General features: G+C 41.1%; 1 protein-coding gene across 9 annotated transcripts in view; it reads right to left on the bottom strand.

Annotated features, from left to right (window-relative positions):
- Window positions 1-18,419, bottom strand: part of BCAS3 (BCAS3 microtubule associated cell migration factor) — a 293,863-nt gene that overhangs the window by 195,340 nt on the left and 80,104 nt on the right. For all 9 annotated transcript variants that reach the window (XM_058037737.1, XM_058037735.1, XM_058037743.1 and 6 more), the window contains exon 16: window positions 6,157-6,307. In XM_058037737.1, the coding sequence (XP_057893720.1) occupies window positions 6,157-6,307 (151 nt within the window). The remainder of the gene's footprint in view (window positions 1-6,156; window positions 6,308-18,419) is intronic.

Here is an 18,419-nt window from a genome sequence, read left to right on the forward strand (position 1 = left end):
GCTTGCACAGATGCAGGAAAGAGAGCCCTAACTTACTTCACAAGCATTTGATGCTCAGTCACCAGATCTACAGCTGAGTGCTTTTGGCCACCCAACAATTTACACCATGATCTGATTTCATTTGTTCAAGTATTTTGCACAGTGGAGAGTTTTTAACCCAATATTAATCTGAGGGAATTTTCAATGGGTATCTCCCTTTAAAAGGCCATTGCCATAGTGACATTTGCATAAATTCTGAAAAGGAGGCAAATTTAGAGCCACTCACAGGCTCAAGGTTTCTTCTGAGTCTCATTTGGGATGTAACATCATCCACAAAATCACTAAATAATTGATTTTGTAAATGCCAGTGGTTCTGTTTTCTTTTCATACTCTGACTCAGCAGTAAGTTCTGGGTAGTTGAAACAGGTGAAATATTTCCAGGCCATGAATTACCAGAAAAGGTCCAGCACTGAAGGATGTGTAAAGCACTCAGCCATAGACCAACACAATTAAAAGGATACCAGCCTGATAAAAAAGAATTCAGTGAACTAAATCTGACATGAGCACATCAATGAATGAAGGGATCCTCTCAAAAAACATTCAGGTGAAGGTACAAACCTAAGACAAATATTCTTCAACATGCAAAGATGCAAACATCCAATAAAGAACAGAATATTACAGAAAAAAACTCCTAATTTTAATTAGTACTATAGGCCAAAAAACCAATTTTTTGAGCTCCATATAAGGGACTGGCCTTTAACTTTCTGTATTTAATAAACTGGTTAACATTTTTGGGGACAGAGCTCATTTGACAGCACCAACCACCCTTCTAGACCTAATGTATCATCTTTGAACAGTGGTAAAACCCAATTAAGTTGTCTGAACTGAATGATCTCCCATAAAGTCAGCACATCCAGTCCCCGAGTCAAAGGCCAGTCTAGAAGATGAGTCCAGCACTTTGCACTGCTTAAATATTTAATTGAAAGCTAAATCTCCTGCATAACCCAAAGCCAACGTGATTTAAAACCCAAAATGTATTGAGTGTAAATTTGAAGAGTCATTGGAGAGGGGTTGGATCTGCCTGGGAGCTTAGAATTCAATTTCTAAATGATGATCAGGGATGTTTTGGACACTATTTCTTTTCCTTCTTCTCTGCCTCAGTTGCTCTGCCTTCAAACCAAGGCAAATAACCCTTAGCTGAGCCCATTAAACATTTCAGAAGATAACATCAGCTTTTTCTTCTTCCACTACTCCTATATTGACCTGATTGTACAAATTAACAAATTCTCTTTACTTTCATTACAAACTGGCCCAGGTAGGCTTCAACTGAAGGTTTTGTTCAATTAATTTTGGATAGAAAATTTTGTATCATGAAGAAAATGTAATTACACTTCCAAAGACTACAGCAGAGTCTTATTAAAATGCTTTATGTGTAAGAAAACCAAGTTGGCACCTCCTTTCTGTTCAAAAGACCTGATTTCTTTAAAGACAACCATTTTTTCCCCATGATATTTATATAAGCAATTATTTTCCCCTATTTCCCTCCCATAATGTGGATGGAATGCTAATTGAGAGCGAGGGAGAATTCACAAATTATAGGATAACCCAACCTTGAAGTGACAGCACCAGATGGCAGCGCTCGGTGACAGCAAGAGAGCAGAGCCAAGGCAGGAACTCACCCAGGTCCCCTTTCCCAGAGCCAGGAGAAATTCCAAAGGAAATCATGCAATGAGGACGATTTACCATTCAAAGTTCTGACAGAATTTTCCCAGTTTCTTACCTGGTTCTGAGTTTTACCAAATTGAAAACTGAAACACTTTGATTTTGTGGGGTTATTTTTAATAAATCTATTTAAGCTGTTAATAAGCTGTGCAATATCCATTTATTCTAACCCTCCTCATGCCAAATTGAGAATCCTTCAGTGCAAATAATTGTATTTTGTATCAATTACAAATCATTACAGCAGTTGCTTTGTTACTAAAATATACTATAAAAACGAATAATTATATAAAATATGTCCGAGAAATGTGCCAGAAAGAGAATGTCTGGCTTCAGACAATTTTGCTGAATTCTTTACATTTTTTTCCCTCTACTTTTTCAGTTATTTTTTCCTAATTAATTGTACCATAATGTGGTGATTTTGCACCACTTATTTTCGTTTGCTGCAGTAGCTGACTCTGGGATAAATGAAGCTCCCTGAGACAAAACAAACCCAAGATATATCAATGACTTTCTGTGCACAGAAAATTTAACTTATAAAATTGCCTCAGACATTTTAGCTACTTCCCCCTTTCTCAGTGAGGGTGGAATGAGGGAAGGGGTGAAGAAGGGATAGAGTTTCATGTTTAAAAATACACTATCCAAATCTCCTGCCTGGAAAAAAAGCAAGGTTTATCCTTTTCCTGCAAGGCACACTGGATTTCTGTGCTTTGACCAGACTCAGCTAATGCAGGTTCCATCGTGCTGCTCACCCCAGCAAGGATGAACTGGGGAGTGAAGTTTGATACAAATACAATGACCCTGTCCCTTGAGGAGTTAAAACAAATGCTGCTGTCACAGGAGCCAACTTTGGGGCAATTGTTGTATCTTTTCTTTCCCTCCTTCCCATTACAGCTCATCCATGTCCCCAGTGGAAACCAACTACAACTCATCCCACAAACCCAGGGAGCTCTTATGGAGCTACTGTGGGGCACAAAGCTGAATTCTAGAATGTTCTGATTCACTGCCCTTTATGGACAATGAGATGGATCATACAGCTCTCCCCCTTTCCAGTCTATAAGCTCTTTGTAAAAGAGCAATGAATTAACCCATTCACCAGCCCTGACAAGGAATTCAGCATTACTATCAAAATTTGGAGAGGGAAACTGAGGCATGAATATAGAAAAACTTATTAAACCCAGCTCTTGTGCTGTCCTGCATCTCCCCTAATCTTTAAAACATCAGAAGCTTCCTTGCTCATTAGTGTTAGAGCCCCTCTGGGAAAGGCTGAATGTGCTGACAGCACAAAGTACAGGAAAGCCAGTCAATGGGATGACAAAATGTAGGGACAAAAATGAAGTGCTTGATGAAGGTGCAGAAATTACAGTGAGAGACTTGGAAAGGCAAAGGCAGAAGCAGAGGGCAGGGAAGGAGGGATGGAAGGCAGAGGGGATGCTCCAGGACACTCCATGCTGACAATGGAACTTGCATTCAGAGCAGTGACTGATCAGAACATGTTCCAAAATCCACATGTTTGCAGGGGGAAAAAAAAGCATCTGTGATGAACAGCACGGTCATGAGACAATTCCAGACTCCGTCTTTCATTCCCATAGGGCTACAGGGAACACTTTTAAAAAATTTACTGCCATTCCACCTGTCAAGCAACATGACATGCTTTGCAGCTCTGCTCCAGACACATGATATTAACAGCACTGATCAGTCCTTTCAGTACCTGGAAAATATTTTGCTGTCTTGGATACTGGCAGAACAAACCCCAGCTCGATTTTTTTTTGGTTAATAAAATCTACAAGCCTTCGTGAAGATTTAATATTAAAGCAGCTGATGTTAAGAGAAATAAAAGGGACAAATGCAGCCCTCTCATTATACGGCATTTGAGCCTTGCTGTAAGAGATTAAATTTTTAATTCTTTCATAGTCAGAAGCACGGGAGAAGAGGAATCTTTGACTGGAGGAGCCCAGCTCCCTTTCTGATGGCTGCACACTGGAGGTTCAGCAGCTGCTCCCAAGGAAGAGCCTTGTTTCCTCGGAGCAGCGCTTAGAGGTGCTGACCATGGAGGTGTAAATACATCTGTCTTTTGCCATTTGCAGTAATACATGCCTCCTCCACTTCTCCCAGCGAGGCAGATGGTCCCTGTCCTGTCGAAATCTTACACTGCACAGACTTCCAGTGCTATGTGTTTGCAGAAATATGAGGGCAGATGTTAAATATGTTAAACACACGCTTTGCCCCCTGGAGGTTTAAGTTAAGGCTGCTGTCTCAATTTGGTCATTTTAGGCATGCCAGGCTTCTTGGATCCTAGGCATTCCTCTTAAATCCCTGCTTTATAAATAACAGCTTTTCATGTTAATTTTGTGTACTTTCATCAAATATTTTGGATGCAGAACAAATGAAGGAAGCTCTCGGCTTACCGTTACAAGGCTACGTGGGCTGTGCTGAAAATTATGATCCTCATTCATGAAAACTCTATTTACACAGCAGGGTATTTCCCATGACTGTTGTTTTCCCCCCTTACATAAGCCTCATTGAGCATTTTAAATTTAATTAGTTTTAAAAATTACATAAAACGGAACAGAGACAGTTTGTGACTAGTATAATTTACCATAAATATGAACACTCCAAATATGTTTTAGATGTTTAAGGATAAAACATTAAATAAAATACTGCAGACTTATTACAATTGCAATAATTTTAGAAAGGTTCCTTGGTATAACACAACATTAAGGAAACCTTTGTAAAGAATTTCACATTAAATATGACTGTAAATCAAGAGCTTTTTCCCAAATCCTTCTTCTCACTGCTCCTATTACCTACCTCCCCTGGCAGGCCCTCAGGTGAATTTTTAATTTTTTTCTCTGTTGTGTCTCACCTAATTCTAAGTGTCTATTCTAGTTCTGAGAGCTCACATTTATATTTCTGCCCTTCACTGGCCATATTCTTCAAGTCAGGTTTTTGGTATTTCCCCTCTGTGAGGAACTGTGACCTCCTGCCTCCCCCAGATCCCATCTCCCTTCCTGTCCTCATCCAGCCTCACACCTGGATATTCTTCCAAAATTCACCTGAGCAGCAGCAAAATCTTTTTTCACTGAACTTAAACTGAGCAGAAAATTAAAAAGGCAAAAAATAAGCAACTGAAATGCGTCTGTGGAGGAAGCTAAACCTCAACATGACCTTCAAACTGTTTCTTCGCTGTTCCTTGAGTTCCATTTGCAATTATCTGTGAAGCTGAGGAATTCCTCCCCGTGCTCGGGGCAGCTGTGTGTCTGTGGCCGTGTCTGTGGCCCACGTTTGGCTCAGCGAGCGCCGTGAAATTCCCGTTTCACGGCAGGGCCAGCGGGGATTGTTGGGCAGACAGGAAGGGATGCACACGTGCACAGCTCCTGAGTGCCAGCACTCACACCCCGAGCACCCAGCTATGGGGGATTTACAGCACGCCCTGAACTCCAGCACAGAGATGGGAGTCACACAGGGAGAGAGGGAACAGCCTGGAAAATAATTCCTGGTTCATGAAATGCAGGGAAAATTCACCTCACGAGCAGGGTTTGAGCAAGGAGCACGGAAGCAAGGGAGGCAGTGCCTGTGTTTGTCAAAATGCAGGAAAAGGTTAGGAAGCTGCAGGATTCACAGTTGTTTTGTCTAACCACATGCCATGCTCAGATCTACTTTCCTTAAAAATGTAAAAGCCCTCTGAAAACTAACAGATCAATCAGATTTTTAACTGGAAAATATTCAGGAATTCCAACAACCAGAAAATGAGAGAGGAAAAATAAAATCATCACCCTGTAGCTTTAATTACAATAAAAGAATATTTAAAGTTTAGCAAGACAAAAATGTCAGCTGTTGGACAGTATTAATTAATTTTAAATTGCTATGATTTACAAAGCTCATAAAATTTTATAATACATATATTTAGAGAAGCTTTTCCCAAGAAATACTTTTAAGTGTTTTATCATGGCACATGGGAAATGCCAAAGTGCAGCTGACTCTGGAGTGGAAACCCACCCAGTCCAGAACAGTACAACCGTGGAAAAACAAGGTCAAGAAAACAGTGGGATTAAGTTTTGCCTTTCTGCTGAACCTGGCTTACTGTCTTTCTACTTCTGATGGTCAAAAATCGTTTCTGCTTGAAAAGGTTGGAAATCAAAATAAACAAACTTGGGGAAAAAAGTAAAGCCATATTTAATTCTGATTGAATACAGCTCTGCTTATGTTTCACTCCAATTCCTGGTGTGAAAATGTCTTCTGACCCACCCCAATGAATATTCCTGAATTTACAGAGGTTTGTTTTCAGGTTGTAGTTATTTATCTGACGGTTTCTGTCTCCTCTTCCTCCCACCCCTCTTCTGCTGCTATTAAATTACATACACTGAAATTAAAATATGGAATAAAACTAATTGTCACTAATAACACAAATGATTTCCCCATGAATCCCAAAGGCTGAGGAAGGTTTGTGCCACTTACCCTGTGCGTTTGGTGATGGTCCCTAATGTCATTGGCTGCTTGATCTGAGCCAGAGGCAACACCACAGTCAGGCTTGGGAGAGGCAGGAGCCGAGGATTGCCAGGGTTGTTGTTTGTGAAGTTATTGTAAGTGTCTTGGCTGTTCAATTTACCTTGATGGGATAGAGATGCAATAAAACACATTATTGGAATTTTTTCTTCATTTATCATTTCTACGTCTGCCTGAAGTAAGAGAAAAAAGATTTTAAAAAATCCAAAAAAAAAAAAAAACACAAACAAGCTGCTGTTGTAATAAAAGAAAAAAAATCTAAAAATTATCTTCATTTCAGATAAAGAATAAATTACAATGGAAGAAGCAATTACTAATTTTAGATATGAGGATAAGGAAGGATTCCTTTCCACACACGGGAAATTATTCCTGCTGCTGCTGCTGCTTGCCTGGCAGTTTTGTTCACCGAAAAGTTTTCGAGTTCGATTTGAAGGACAAGCTCTGGATTCCAATTCTCTATTTAAAAAAGAAGGAGTAGCTGGAAGGGAATTATTTTCCTAAAGTACCACATACAGTGTTGGTAATTGGAAGTCCTGAAAAGGTCGCTTTTGTTGTCTCGACGGATAAAGACATACAGAATAATCATCTGCAGAACTGAGGCTGCAGGGAAATATCAAGTAACTATGTCAAATAAAGCCACGCCAAACTAGATGTAAAAATCAAAAAAGTATCAAAAAAGTAACAAATTTCATATTCATTCAAAAAAGACGAAAATGAAACACAGGTACCGAAAAAAGGAAAAGGAAAACATAACAAAAAAAGCCCTCAACAACCCTAAATTTAGCTGATTTCAAAGAGGTCTGTGCTGGATGGACGCCCAGTTTGGATACGCTTTCTTACTCGCTGTATCACTCTGTAGTCACAACCTTTCATTCTTCAGTTGGAAAAGGAAACTAGCTCCAAATTTCATGGACAGTAAAGAAAGAAATGTGAAGAAACCAAAGAAAGAAGTTAAACAAAAAAAGGGGCCAGTCTGTTTATAGCAGAATCAAAAGTACTTTAAATAGACAAGCAACCATGAATTAAAAGGTTTAGATCATTAACTTGTTTTTCTGTGCTCCTATAATGCTGTGAAACGCTGGCTTTGTTCTTAATCAAAAGGGAACCATATTGGGAATTAGGTTCCTAAACAACTGATGCATTCTACACAGATATTATACAAATCCCAGGCCAAATCCATACAATCTGCCTCAAGAGCAGCCACCTTTTTTCAAGGAAGAAAAACAGCACAGCAAAGGGTTTCTCACAGGAAGCTGCCTGAAAAGCTTTAATGGTACTTCAGATGGATTGAAAATAGGAAAAGGAAGGCGGAAAAATCTTAATGAATGTCTCATCATCCTAAAGACACTCAATGCTTCCTTCACCCTTCTTTTAATACTATATAACTGTAAGCTTGGGGGTTTTATTTGGGTTTTTCTGCAAAGCCCCCAGACCTCAGCATCTCAGAGAAGCACAATAACAGAAATGATGAAATTACAAAGTGTATTTTGTGATAAGTATCTGGCCTGAGCATCCATCAATACGTTTTAAGAGAAATAGAAAGGCTTTAATGAAGAACAAGCCTATTGAAGTTCCCAGGGAGCAGATTTCATTAATAGCAATTTTCCTGCACCAACTCGGAATACAAAGAAAAAGGAAAAGGAAAAAAAAACTCAGCTCAGTTTTAAATCAGACTGAGATGCAATTAATTTTTTTTTAGATCAGTTTAATAATGCATTTTTGTTTTTTTTAGAAAGGCATATGAATAGTTTTGTGCATGATTGTCTAATTAGTCACTGTTCCTGCAGCCAAGGCCTCTCTGGAAGTGTTTCCCTCTCCCATATTCCCCTGGATCCACACAGGCACAGCAAACACCACAGGTACCAACTGAGGGAGCTCCAAATGTCTGTAAATTGTTTTCTATTACTCGTTCAGAATCTAATGATTAACTCTGAACTGCTGATCCACAGGCTGGGCTGGAACAGCCCCTCTCCCCTCTCAAGGCACATTTCATGTCTCAGTGACCTCTGCTCCCAGCTTCATGTGGTTTTCCATGTGCAAAGCCTTCAGCTGATTCCATGGATTATTTGCATGCAGAGAAATGAGGAATTTACAGACGTTCCTACACAAGGATGAGCTGCTTTGCTTCCATACAAGCTGAGGACTCCCAGAGCAGTGAAGGATACTTAGAAAACTGCAGGATTATCTCATCCCTTCAGATGTTTTTATTAATTGTAGGAACAACATCTTACAAATTCTTGAGTCTTGAGTTCATAGACTCATATATAAGGAAGCAAAATAACCCCCCAAAAAAGTACTAAATAAAAAAAATAAGAATGAAATTGTGAAAAATATATTCTGAAAGGGACTAAAATATGAGATGATTCTTCTTTGAGAAAGAAACCAAAAAACATCAGAAGGTCAAGCATTTAATTTGTAACTATGTATTTGGAAGTATAGCTAAATCTGATGTATACAAACTTCAATAAAAAATTAACTAAACCAGACCTCAGAACGCACAGCACTTCACAGCACAAACATGATAAAAAAAATTCTGCTGTGACAAACGGAAAAGCTGTAAATACCAAACATATGTCACAATAACCATTGCCTGCCAACCTGCATTTTCTGCTGCAACAGTCAGTTGCTTCACTGCAAAAATTGTAATTAAAAGTGATAGTAGTCAAAAATTTAAAGTTGGAATGCTACAAAGAGAAGAGAAATTATTTTTGACAGGAAAGTTGTTCTTGTAAATCTGACTACAATAGTATTAAGATGGTGGGGATGATTAAGGTTAAAGAAAACCCCCTAATTTTCTGGTGTGCTGCTGTACCCATCCAGGAATCCCAAAAATTACCCTTTCATTTCTCCAGCCCTTCCAAGGAGGAAGCTCCTGCAGCAAACAGGAGTTGTGTGTGCACAGGGCAGTCAGATCAGGCCAAAAGAGCACAAAGAATGCAGCCAAGCATCAACATTATTTCTACAGCTCCAGCCGTTGTTGATTCACTGTCAAAGGACAAGCAACAAATAAGCCAAAGTTTAGGTCTGGTAGAAATATCCAGGATTTTTCATCCAGCAGAATGCTGAACTCAAGTTACCTCCCAACATGTGGACAGTGCATTTAACTGTAAATGGCTGGAGACTGACACACACAGATCTCACCCTACAGACTAGCCCAGGAATGCTTTTATTGCCATCAATCATCACCACCACAATTCCAGGGCAAAGGTGTTCTCTCAAGGATCATTTCCAGTGGAGCATCCCAAGGAAGGAGGCACTTTCCCCTGGTAATCACCCTGAGCCCTCAGGACCCCGTGCAAGGCATGGGGTCAAGTATTTGTCTTTCCTTGGGCTGCCATAGAGGAGGTTTTCATATTGGAGCTGTGCATGGGATACATTAGAGCCAGTCTAGGCCGGTAAATCTCTTACTAATTTTACCAAGGGACTTCCAAAAAGCTGAGGATGCCATGGCTCTGGAGTCTGACAAGTTTATTTGCAAGTGCAGCCTTACCTTGGGCAAACATTGCCTACTGAGACACAGAAAACCCAATGCACTGGGTTTGGACCTGTTTGCTGAGAGTCTGCAAAACCACCACCATCTCACCCCCCAAACCTGAGCCACTCTTTTCCAGACATTTTACTCCACTGACACTCAAAGGAGAAATGGATTAAGCTGAGGATAAAAGTGAAGAAAGCAAACAACAATGGGCTTTGTTGTCAGAGGGAGGGAGCGGCCGGGCCGAGCCCAATTCCCACAGCGGCCATCACTGACAGACTCACTTCCAGCGAGGAAAAGAGGGAGGCCTGCAAGCGCCGGACAAAAGAAATCCCAGCAGACAAAGGAAAAACAAATTAAAAGCACCATTATAAAATACAGATGCTATAAGGAAAATAAACTTCACAAGATTTAGGGGCTTTTGACAAAGCTGGACATCTGTGGAAAAGCCATCAGGAGCAGCTCTCCCAGGTACGGCTGGACAGGCTCGGGGTGCCACAGCACCGCTGCTCTCCTCACCCCCTGGGCAGAGACACCCACAGCTCGCCACAAACCTCAGATGTTACATCTCTAAGTTACTCTGTATGAGATCAAAACGTTTGATCAAACCACACTTTTTAAAGTTTTCAATCTGTATTTTTGGATAAGAAATGAAAGCTACATCAAGGGGAAAACATTCAAGACTTGCAAGCTTCTAACACTGCTCAAAAAGCAATCAAACAACTGAAAGCAATTAATACAGTTACATGTCCTCCTCTGATCAACTAAGAGCCTTGATGAATGCAGGCCAGATTTCAAATTGGTCAGTGTTTGAGCAGAGCACTTGAGGGCACTGCTGTCAGAGATCATCTCTGAGGAGAGAGGAGGAGAAACACCCTGATTTTTGGCACTACTAATGACACAATCAGACATCCAAATGCAGCTTGGCAGAGACATTCCCCAGCCCCAAGGATTGCACTCAGCAGCAACACAGTGTGGCAAAAAGGCTTTATAGGATCCTGAAGAATGATGTGGAGGAAGCTCTTGCTCCTCTGTTCTTCAGTCCATGCACAGCACCACATTATTGCAAGCAAATCACTTCTTATCTGATTTCAAATGAGTTTGAATCTATCAGTACCACAGATCCTATTGGTGCATAGAAATGAACTCCTAAATCACAGCCAAGCTTAAAACCAAAACTATACCCTCATACCTAAGGGATGCAAACACCAACTTATCAACAAACTGAAATTAAATCCTTTTAGCTGGTAAATTTCAGCCTGTGTATGACATGTCTCCAAGTGCTGCAGGATTTTCTTTGGTGTAAACTGTCAGTGAGCAAAGCAAAGAGGACTTGGCCTAGACAATTTTTTTTTTCTGGTAGGAAAGCAATGATCAGAAGGATTTTAGCTTCACTGTACACTTTATTTGAAAAACTAAAGTGGTATCAAGCACCTCTCAGCCTTATAATAAAATGCTGCTATGTTGATTTTTTCCATTTTTCCATTACTCCAATACAAAAAGCTTAGTAATGCAGTGTCATTAAAATTCAAACCCTACTTGATTAGCTTTTATATCTTCCAGTATTTAACAGACTCCATTTCAAAGGGTACCACGAAGTCTACTGACATTAACACTACATATAAACATCTATAATTTGGTAAATAAAAATGCAGTAACTCCAGGCTATGCAATCATGTGGAGGCCAAGTTACAGGAAAATTAACCATGTTTGGCCATTATTTCTGTTTAGTGTAACACTGAGGATTCCTCGGCTAAACATTCCCTAATTGTATAATGCAAGGGAAATAAAATCCTCTCTAACTGGTAGGCAACAAACGGCAGGAAAACCAGAAGTGTCATGGATGTGGTGGTTTATTTTGCTTTGCTTTTTATTCAACACAAGAAGTTTCCCGGATGAGAATGGAAAGCTTCCCAGCTTCAGTTCCAAGACTTTCACCCTCGTTTCTGACCTTTCCTCAGACATGTTCCAGTATAATCTGTAATCTACTACAGTCGGAAGAGGAAACAGCAGCGCCCTGGTGAGAAACGCTGCCTTGTGACCCGAGCGGAGAAGGCAGCGGAAGCAATGCTGGCTCACGGAGCCCTTGCAAGAGCCTGACAGACAAACCCAGCAACGGGAAACACACCCAGCACCACGAGCCCTAATTACTGCCAAAGTGGGCTCCTGCTTTCATGTTTTGTTTTATTCAGTCCAACATGTGTTATCTTTCTTTGTAGAATGCTAGACATTTTCCTAGAAAAAGTCAGGAAACGGATTATTTTAGTTAACGATCGCCTCTCAATTAAAGTTACATTGCCATTTCCTTGAATTGTGTCCTATCAAATTTAAACTCATTTCACACCCTAACCCTCAATATTCCCAGTACAATTAGACCCATTAAAGGAGGAATATTATGTCTTAGCTCCTGTACACATTTCAAGTAGCTACTCAGAGCTAAACCTATCGCTAACTTGCTTCCATTGGAATGGACGGGAGAAAATAACGTAGCTGGTTGTTATTGTAACATTTAAATCCGTTTGATACGGAACCTTTGGAAACACAGCTGCACTAAATCTCACGGTCACCCTAAGAGAGCAGAGCTTGCTCTCTGCTTGCATCCAGGCAAGGCATGTGATGGTGACAGCCCCAAAGTCAGAGTGCTCAGCAGAGACACACAAGCGCCAGCCCAAGTGTCTCGGTCACTGCTGGGACAGAGTCCCCTGCCCTCTCACCCCAGCTCCTTGAACTTCAGCAACATCCACTCAAAATCTGAACATGGCCTCATAACAGTCCCTTTCTCCCTCTGGAGTTTTTCTACTATCTTCAGTTTCAGGAACTTTGTCCCTCAGTTATGAAGTGTCCCACTCACTGATACTCAATAATCTCCTTTTGTGCTCAGCAGAGAAGGAACTTCCATGACCCCTTTGCTGCCTCTACCTGAACAAAGATGGATTTCCTTAGAGAACAACCCCTCCACCATCACACACACAAATCTGGCAAAATAATCATCTTTCAGGACTTATTTAACTAAAAATACTGTTTGTGCAAGGCTCAGGTCCATGTATGGGCAAAACTCGAAATAAACCCAACCAAACTGGTTTGCCAGCTGTTGGCTCCAGGCTCTGTGCAGGCAGAGGCGGCAACGCTTCAGCTGGGCTGTTCCAGATGGTGTTACCAGCCAGAACAGCCAATCTGGCCACCCTCTGCTGGGCCCTCTCCAGCAAAGGCCAGGGCCAAGCCCATCCTCTTTGAAACAGATCTTGCACCTTCAGCTCTCCACTGACGGGAACAGTGCAGGATTAGTTTCTTACAAGTACTACAGGTATGGCAGGACGGTGTGCTGCAAACAAGCCCCAAGGAGCAGTGCCATCCTCCCCAGCACGTGGCTCTAAGGCAGCTCTGGAACAGAGGCCGTGGCTACCACAGCTCTGGGCTGGGGTTTGCAAACTCTTGAGAGGACAGGACTGTGTGAGCTCAGACTAACAGTGCACTAATGAGGTTATCGTGCAGGCAGCCTCCGGGCGCTGGGGAGAGGCTCTGTTGCTCCGATTTCTTGCACATGGGAATTTTGCTAACACTGTCTGCTGGTGAATGATGAAGCGCTTGAGAAAACAAGAATGCACTATTGCTGCCCCTCGTTGTGTCCATCCATCATAATTCACATCAGCACAGACTTCAATTCAAAGCCTTCTTTCAGAACGACTCCGAGATGCTTCAGCATTGTAAACTTTGGAAAGTTTTGGTGTCTCAGACTTCTCTTCCAAATGATACAGAATAAAATTATTTTTATGAGCTTAATGTCTTTTGTACTGAGACAGCACAGTCAGAAAAACTCATCTGCTGGTCATAGAAACTGCAGAATGAACTGGGCTGGGAATTTCTGAAGGACATCTCTGTGTGCAAAAGTGTTCAGTGAGGAGATAGGGAAAGTTTAATGGCATCCCCTTACCCAAAGGGCTGAGCTAACTACAATTTATTTTGATGATAAACTACATGTTAATACATTTGTGATTTTTTTATCCTCACCTTTCCATCTCTGCCTTATTTTCCCTCCAGTTGCAACCATAAGAACAAATATTTCCACATCTGAATTCAATCCCGGTTGAATACAGGAGATTTATCCCAAGACATGCAGGAAAAAAAAAAGTGCCTTGAGAACCACTGCATTTGAGAACTTGATAATAATATCCATGGGTAATTATAATAAATGGCTTGTCTGAAACACCCATAGGATAGGAACTGAAGAAATCTGTCCCTCCTGCACCCACCACACACCCTTGGCAGCTCTGCTCTTTTACCCATGACCGTTGAGGATGTTTTCTGGCTCCGTGACAGCATCGTGACTCAGGTCATGAGAAGTGTCAAAGATGCATTTCCTTGAGATGGGAAAAAGCAACTGATTTTAACAGCCCACAAGGGCTAAGTGAAAAAGAATAAGCTCAATCAGCATATTTAAGGGTAAAGATAAACCTTTTAAAAGATAGAAGTATATTTTATTTCTAATCTTAATGCTTACACTTCTTTTCATAAAGTGTTTACATTTTTCAGGCTACCAAAGATGCACAGTTGATTAAATGCCTTACTTAAGAATAATAAACTGGAAAAAAAAAGAGGGCAGCAAGGGCGACACCCATTTACTGCATAATCCATCACCAATCATACAGACAGAAAGTCTGATTCAGGCTGCAGACACCAGGGAGCAGCCCTGGATTCCCAGAATACCCACGGCCAGGGGAAGTGGAAGGTGTTGGGGCTTGAACTCAGCATGTCCATCAGATAAAATGATTGTTCCCACCAGCTCTTGCCCCATTCCTTCCCCTCGTTGGTTACTTACACGGAGCTTCACATGCTTTCACCTTCCCTCATGCCAAACCTCCCTTGTCATGCAACACCCTCCATGCTCAAACCTCCTCCTTCAGCTGATACAGTCTCTTGAAAAACTCTAGATTCTACTTTCTCACCTTCTGATCCAACATATTACAGGCTTGTATCAGGTGAGCAAAGCTACTTTCTGTCATTTCACTGATGGCAGCTCCCTTGAACCACTTACATTCCTTGACCCACCAACAAATGTCTGGACTGCAGTGTCTCCCCTGTGCTCGCCCACTCTTCTCCTGACCTAATTCCAGCCTTTCCCCTTTGTGCTTTGGCCATGAACCATGCAGAGAACCTTTCCTGCGTCACTCCTTCAGTGACCAACTCTTTTCAGCTGCTCTGTAACTCCAAATCTCAATCCCAGTGATGGCTTTTATGCTGATCACACTCATTTCAGCTGTACATAAGTGTACCTAACCCTCTGAGCTGAGGCACTGAGAAAATGTAAAGTCAAGCATGTTCCTTCTCATAGGTCATTCATATAATTATTTATCAATTTCCAATTGGCAACTGCAAAACCCGATCAAAGCACTGCATCAGCTGCAGGATGTCTTTATTACTTGCAGTGTACAAAAAGGAAATGCACTAGCCTGCTTTTTATGTACCTGGTTAGCTGGGGAGATTTGCAGATGGAAAAACATGGGTTTACTGTAAACTAAGAGGGAGTAATCAAAGGAACAATTGAAATAACCATAGAATTACAAACTGTCATTCAGTAAGTCGTTTTCAGATAAACACTTAAAATTCCAGTTACCACTTTGTGGACTCCCTCACTACCTGACTCTGACACATCAGCACTTGACCCTCTCAAAATTTCCTTCCATTTGATGTTACCAAGACTGAAATCATCCATCTTGACAGGCAAACTTCAGTGGGACGCTCACATCTGTGGTAATCCCACTCCTCTCTGCCTTCCCCTTTCCCTTCACCTCATGATCCATCTCTGCCATCACAGTCTCCTGTGTGCTGCTGATTATTTCCCCTCTGTCTGTCTGCCCACAACCTTACTGAAACAGTTTGCTCTGACCACTGCTGCAGCATTTGCTGTGCTAAATCACTCAGTCATAGATTTTTACACTCCCTCTCTCCAGAGCTGCAATTCCCTTCTGATGTCCGTCTCCTTCAATTTTCAATCTATCCACAATATTTGACATTTTTCCTTCAAATATCAACACAAACATGCCCCAGTCTTCGATCTGCGCTGTTTACAAAAACCTGCTTCAGAAACACTTGATGTTCAGACACGAACTTCCCTTGTGACAGAATTTATCAGTCTACTTCCCTACTTATCTGAAGGGAATGGATCTTTTCCTTCCACTTCAGGAACTATCCAAAATACACCACCCACTTCTGTCACTCCACTGATTCTCTACCGATTATCAAAAAAAAAAAAAAAAAAAAAAGGGAGGAGGGGAAAAAAGGCAGCTAAACCACAGCAAACACAGCTTCCTAAAATCCAGTTAGCTGCTGGCCAATTCCCAAATTGGTGATTCCAGCTCTTCCCACCTCTTCTCCCAGCCCTACATATGGGACCTTCCATCACCACCACCGGGACTGCTTAAGAAAGAAAGAATCATCATAGAATCACAGAATGGTGTCTAAAAGTCACTAGCAGAAAATTCCCACCAGGTAAATTAATTTTGGGCTTTTTCTCAACTGCCTTAAAACCGTGAAGTGAAACTTCAGGTGAAGGTGTAAAGGGAATCGCTCGATGCTTCAGGCAGCACAGCGAATGTGGAGGGTTTCTATTTGGAAGTAAATAAATATTTACGATGCCTATGCAAGCAGCTCAGTGCCTGAATTAGTGAAAAAGAGAGGGGTTTATTCTCATCGCCACCATTTGTCCGTGTTACGGCGGCTTCACGCCGGGTCCCCCCTCAGGGCCGGCCCCGCCTGAGGCGCCATGGCCGGGGAGAGGGCGCCCCCTGCAGGCCCCGGCCGTGAAGCGGGAGCGCTGAGGGAGCCGGCGCGGCCGGGCCGAAATCTGCGCTAAGAAACGCAGCTGCAAAAGGAAGTATTTCAAATTGTTTGAAATGACGCTTAAATTAAAAAAGAGCCGAGTGTGACGCTGTGGAGAAGCACGACAATAATACAAATAGGAATGTTAAAAGGACGATAAAACAACGCGGGCCGATGCTGCAGCTCGCTCTGCTGTTTCTGCGCAAACTGCTACAAAGAGGAAACTTAATAGAGAGTTTTTCAAGAACCGTTGTCAGCTCGTGTTCTCAGCGTTTCGTGAAGGAACTGCCCTCCAGTGCTTTAAGTTATTATACAGTTAATTTTCTTTGAAACTATTTTTGTCTGCCTCTCTCTAAATAGGTGGTTTCTTAAGTGAGTGTTACTTAAAGGAAACCAATCTGTTTTTCAGGAAGGGCTGATGATGTCAGTCCTTTCAACTCTGCTTTCCCATAAGAATTCTTCTAGTAAAAGGAGTTTCACTCTGGGAAATAGTGAAAAGTAACGTGAAAATATGTAAAGCATCTCAGGCTGCATGTTTATCAAACTTCCAGTCTTATGCTTGGATTTTAATCATATTATGATTGTGACAAATTAAGGAAAAGCAAGAGAAAACCTTTTGATTTTTAAACTTAGAAAAGATTTTGCAATGAAAAACGTGCCATACTAAAATATTTATAAAGAGATAAATACAAGCCTGAATACACTGTATAGAGAACAACATGGTTTTTTAGTAATTCTAAATTTATATACTCCCTCTCAGTGTCGGTATTAAATCTGAAACAGAACCACAGCGTACTATGAACAGTTTTTTGGCAAATAAATAAATACTTCAATCCCCAATGAAATGCAAGGCAAATTCAGAGAGTATCATATTATTATGGAATATTTTTAGTAGGTGTGGATGTGTAGCTGTAGATCCAACGTTAACTTACTGGATTATTATTTGTTCTGGTGCTGGAAATTCCTGCAGCCAACAGCAGAGAAAACCGAATGAGCAGAGCTGCAGACTTTATTTCACTTACTGGTGGTGCAAGAACCAATAACATTCTGTAAGTTTTAATTTGCAGGATTAAAATAATTGGAGTTACGTGTAGTTTTCAACCGTCCAAGTAAAGCATTGCATTTTTACAGCTAAATTCTCCTTGCTATTCATATGTGTCCTGAAGAGAACACAGAGAAGTTTGCAACACCAAGGGCATGCTCTGCTTTAACAACTCATCCCTTAATCCTCACAGCCTACCTGTGAGATAGGTAAGGACCCTAAACCCAATTTTATACAAATGAAATGGTCACATAAGGCCACATTTTACCCTAATGTTCACCCCAACAACCAACCGATGCTGTAATAGTCTTATAATAGTAAAAGCCCATAAAAGGCTCCCGACATAACTCAGATATTCCCGACAACACACTCTGGCAATCCAAGGGAATGACAAAATACAACCTCGCTGCATTAACAGACAGAACAGCCCAAACAAAATCTCTGTCGGCTGTTAAAGGTGCAAAGGAAATATCTCTTTATCATCCTCTATTTAACAGTTTACTTCATTCTGCTAGAAAGAACAAAGCCAAACAATGATTCATTTGGAAATGAAATCATCCCTACCCCCAGCAAAGGCTGACATTGTGTGGGTAAACAGTCCTAGGGTGCTCCAACACAATGTAAATAGATTGCCTTGCTACTATATACACAAACAGTTGCAAACAGTTTCATTTTGAGACTTGGAGGAAAAAAACAAGTGAGAAACATACGACAGAGCCTGAGCTCTGGAAATATTTACAAGAACAAAAGCTAATCACAAGTTACTATCAATAAGTTACAATTGCTAAGCAAAAGGGAAGATAAGACAGATATCAGCATAAAGATTAAAAGTAGTTTTTTAATGTAGGGTTTACTGAAAATTGGAAAAGATGTAAGAGGAAA

The sequence above is a fragment of the Melospiza georgiana genome, chromosome 19, assembly GCF_028018845.1.
Source record: "Melospiza georgiana isolate bMelGeo1 chromosome 19, bMelGeo1.pri, whole genome shotgun sequence".
NCBI classification, from domain to species: Eukaryota; Metazoa; Chordata; class Aves; order Passeriformes; family Passerellidae; genus Melospiza; species Melospiza georgiana.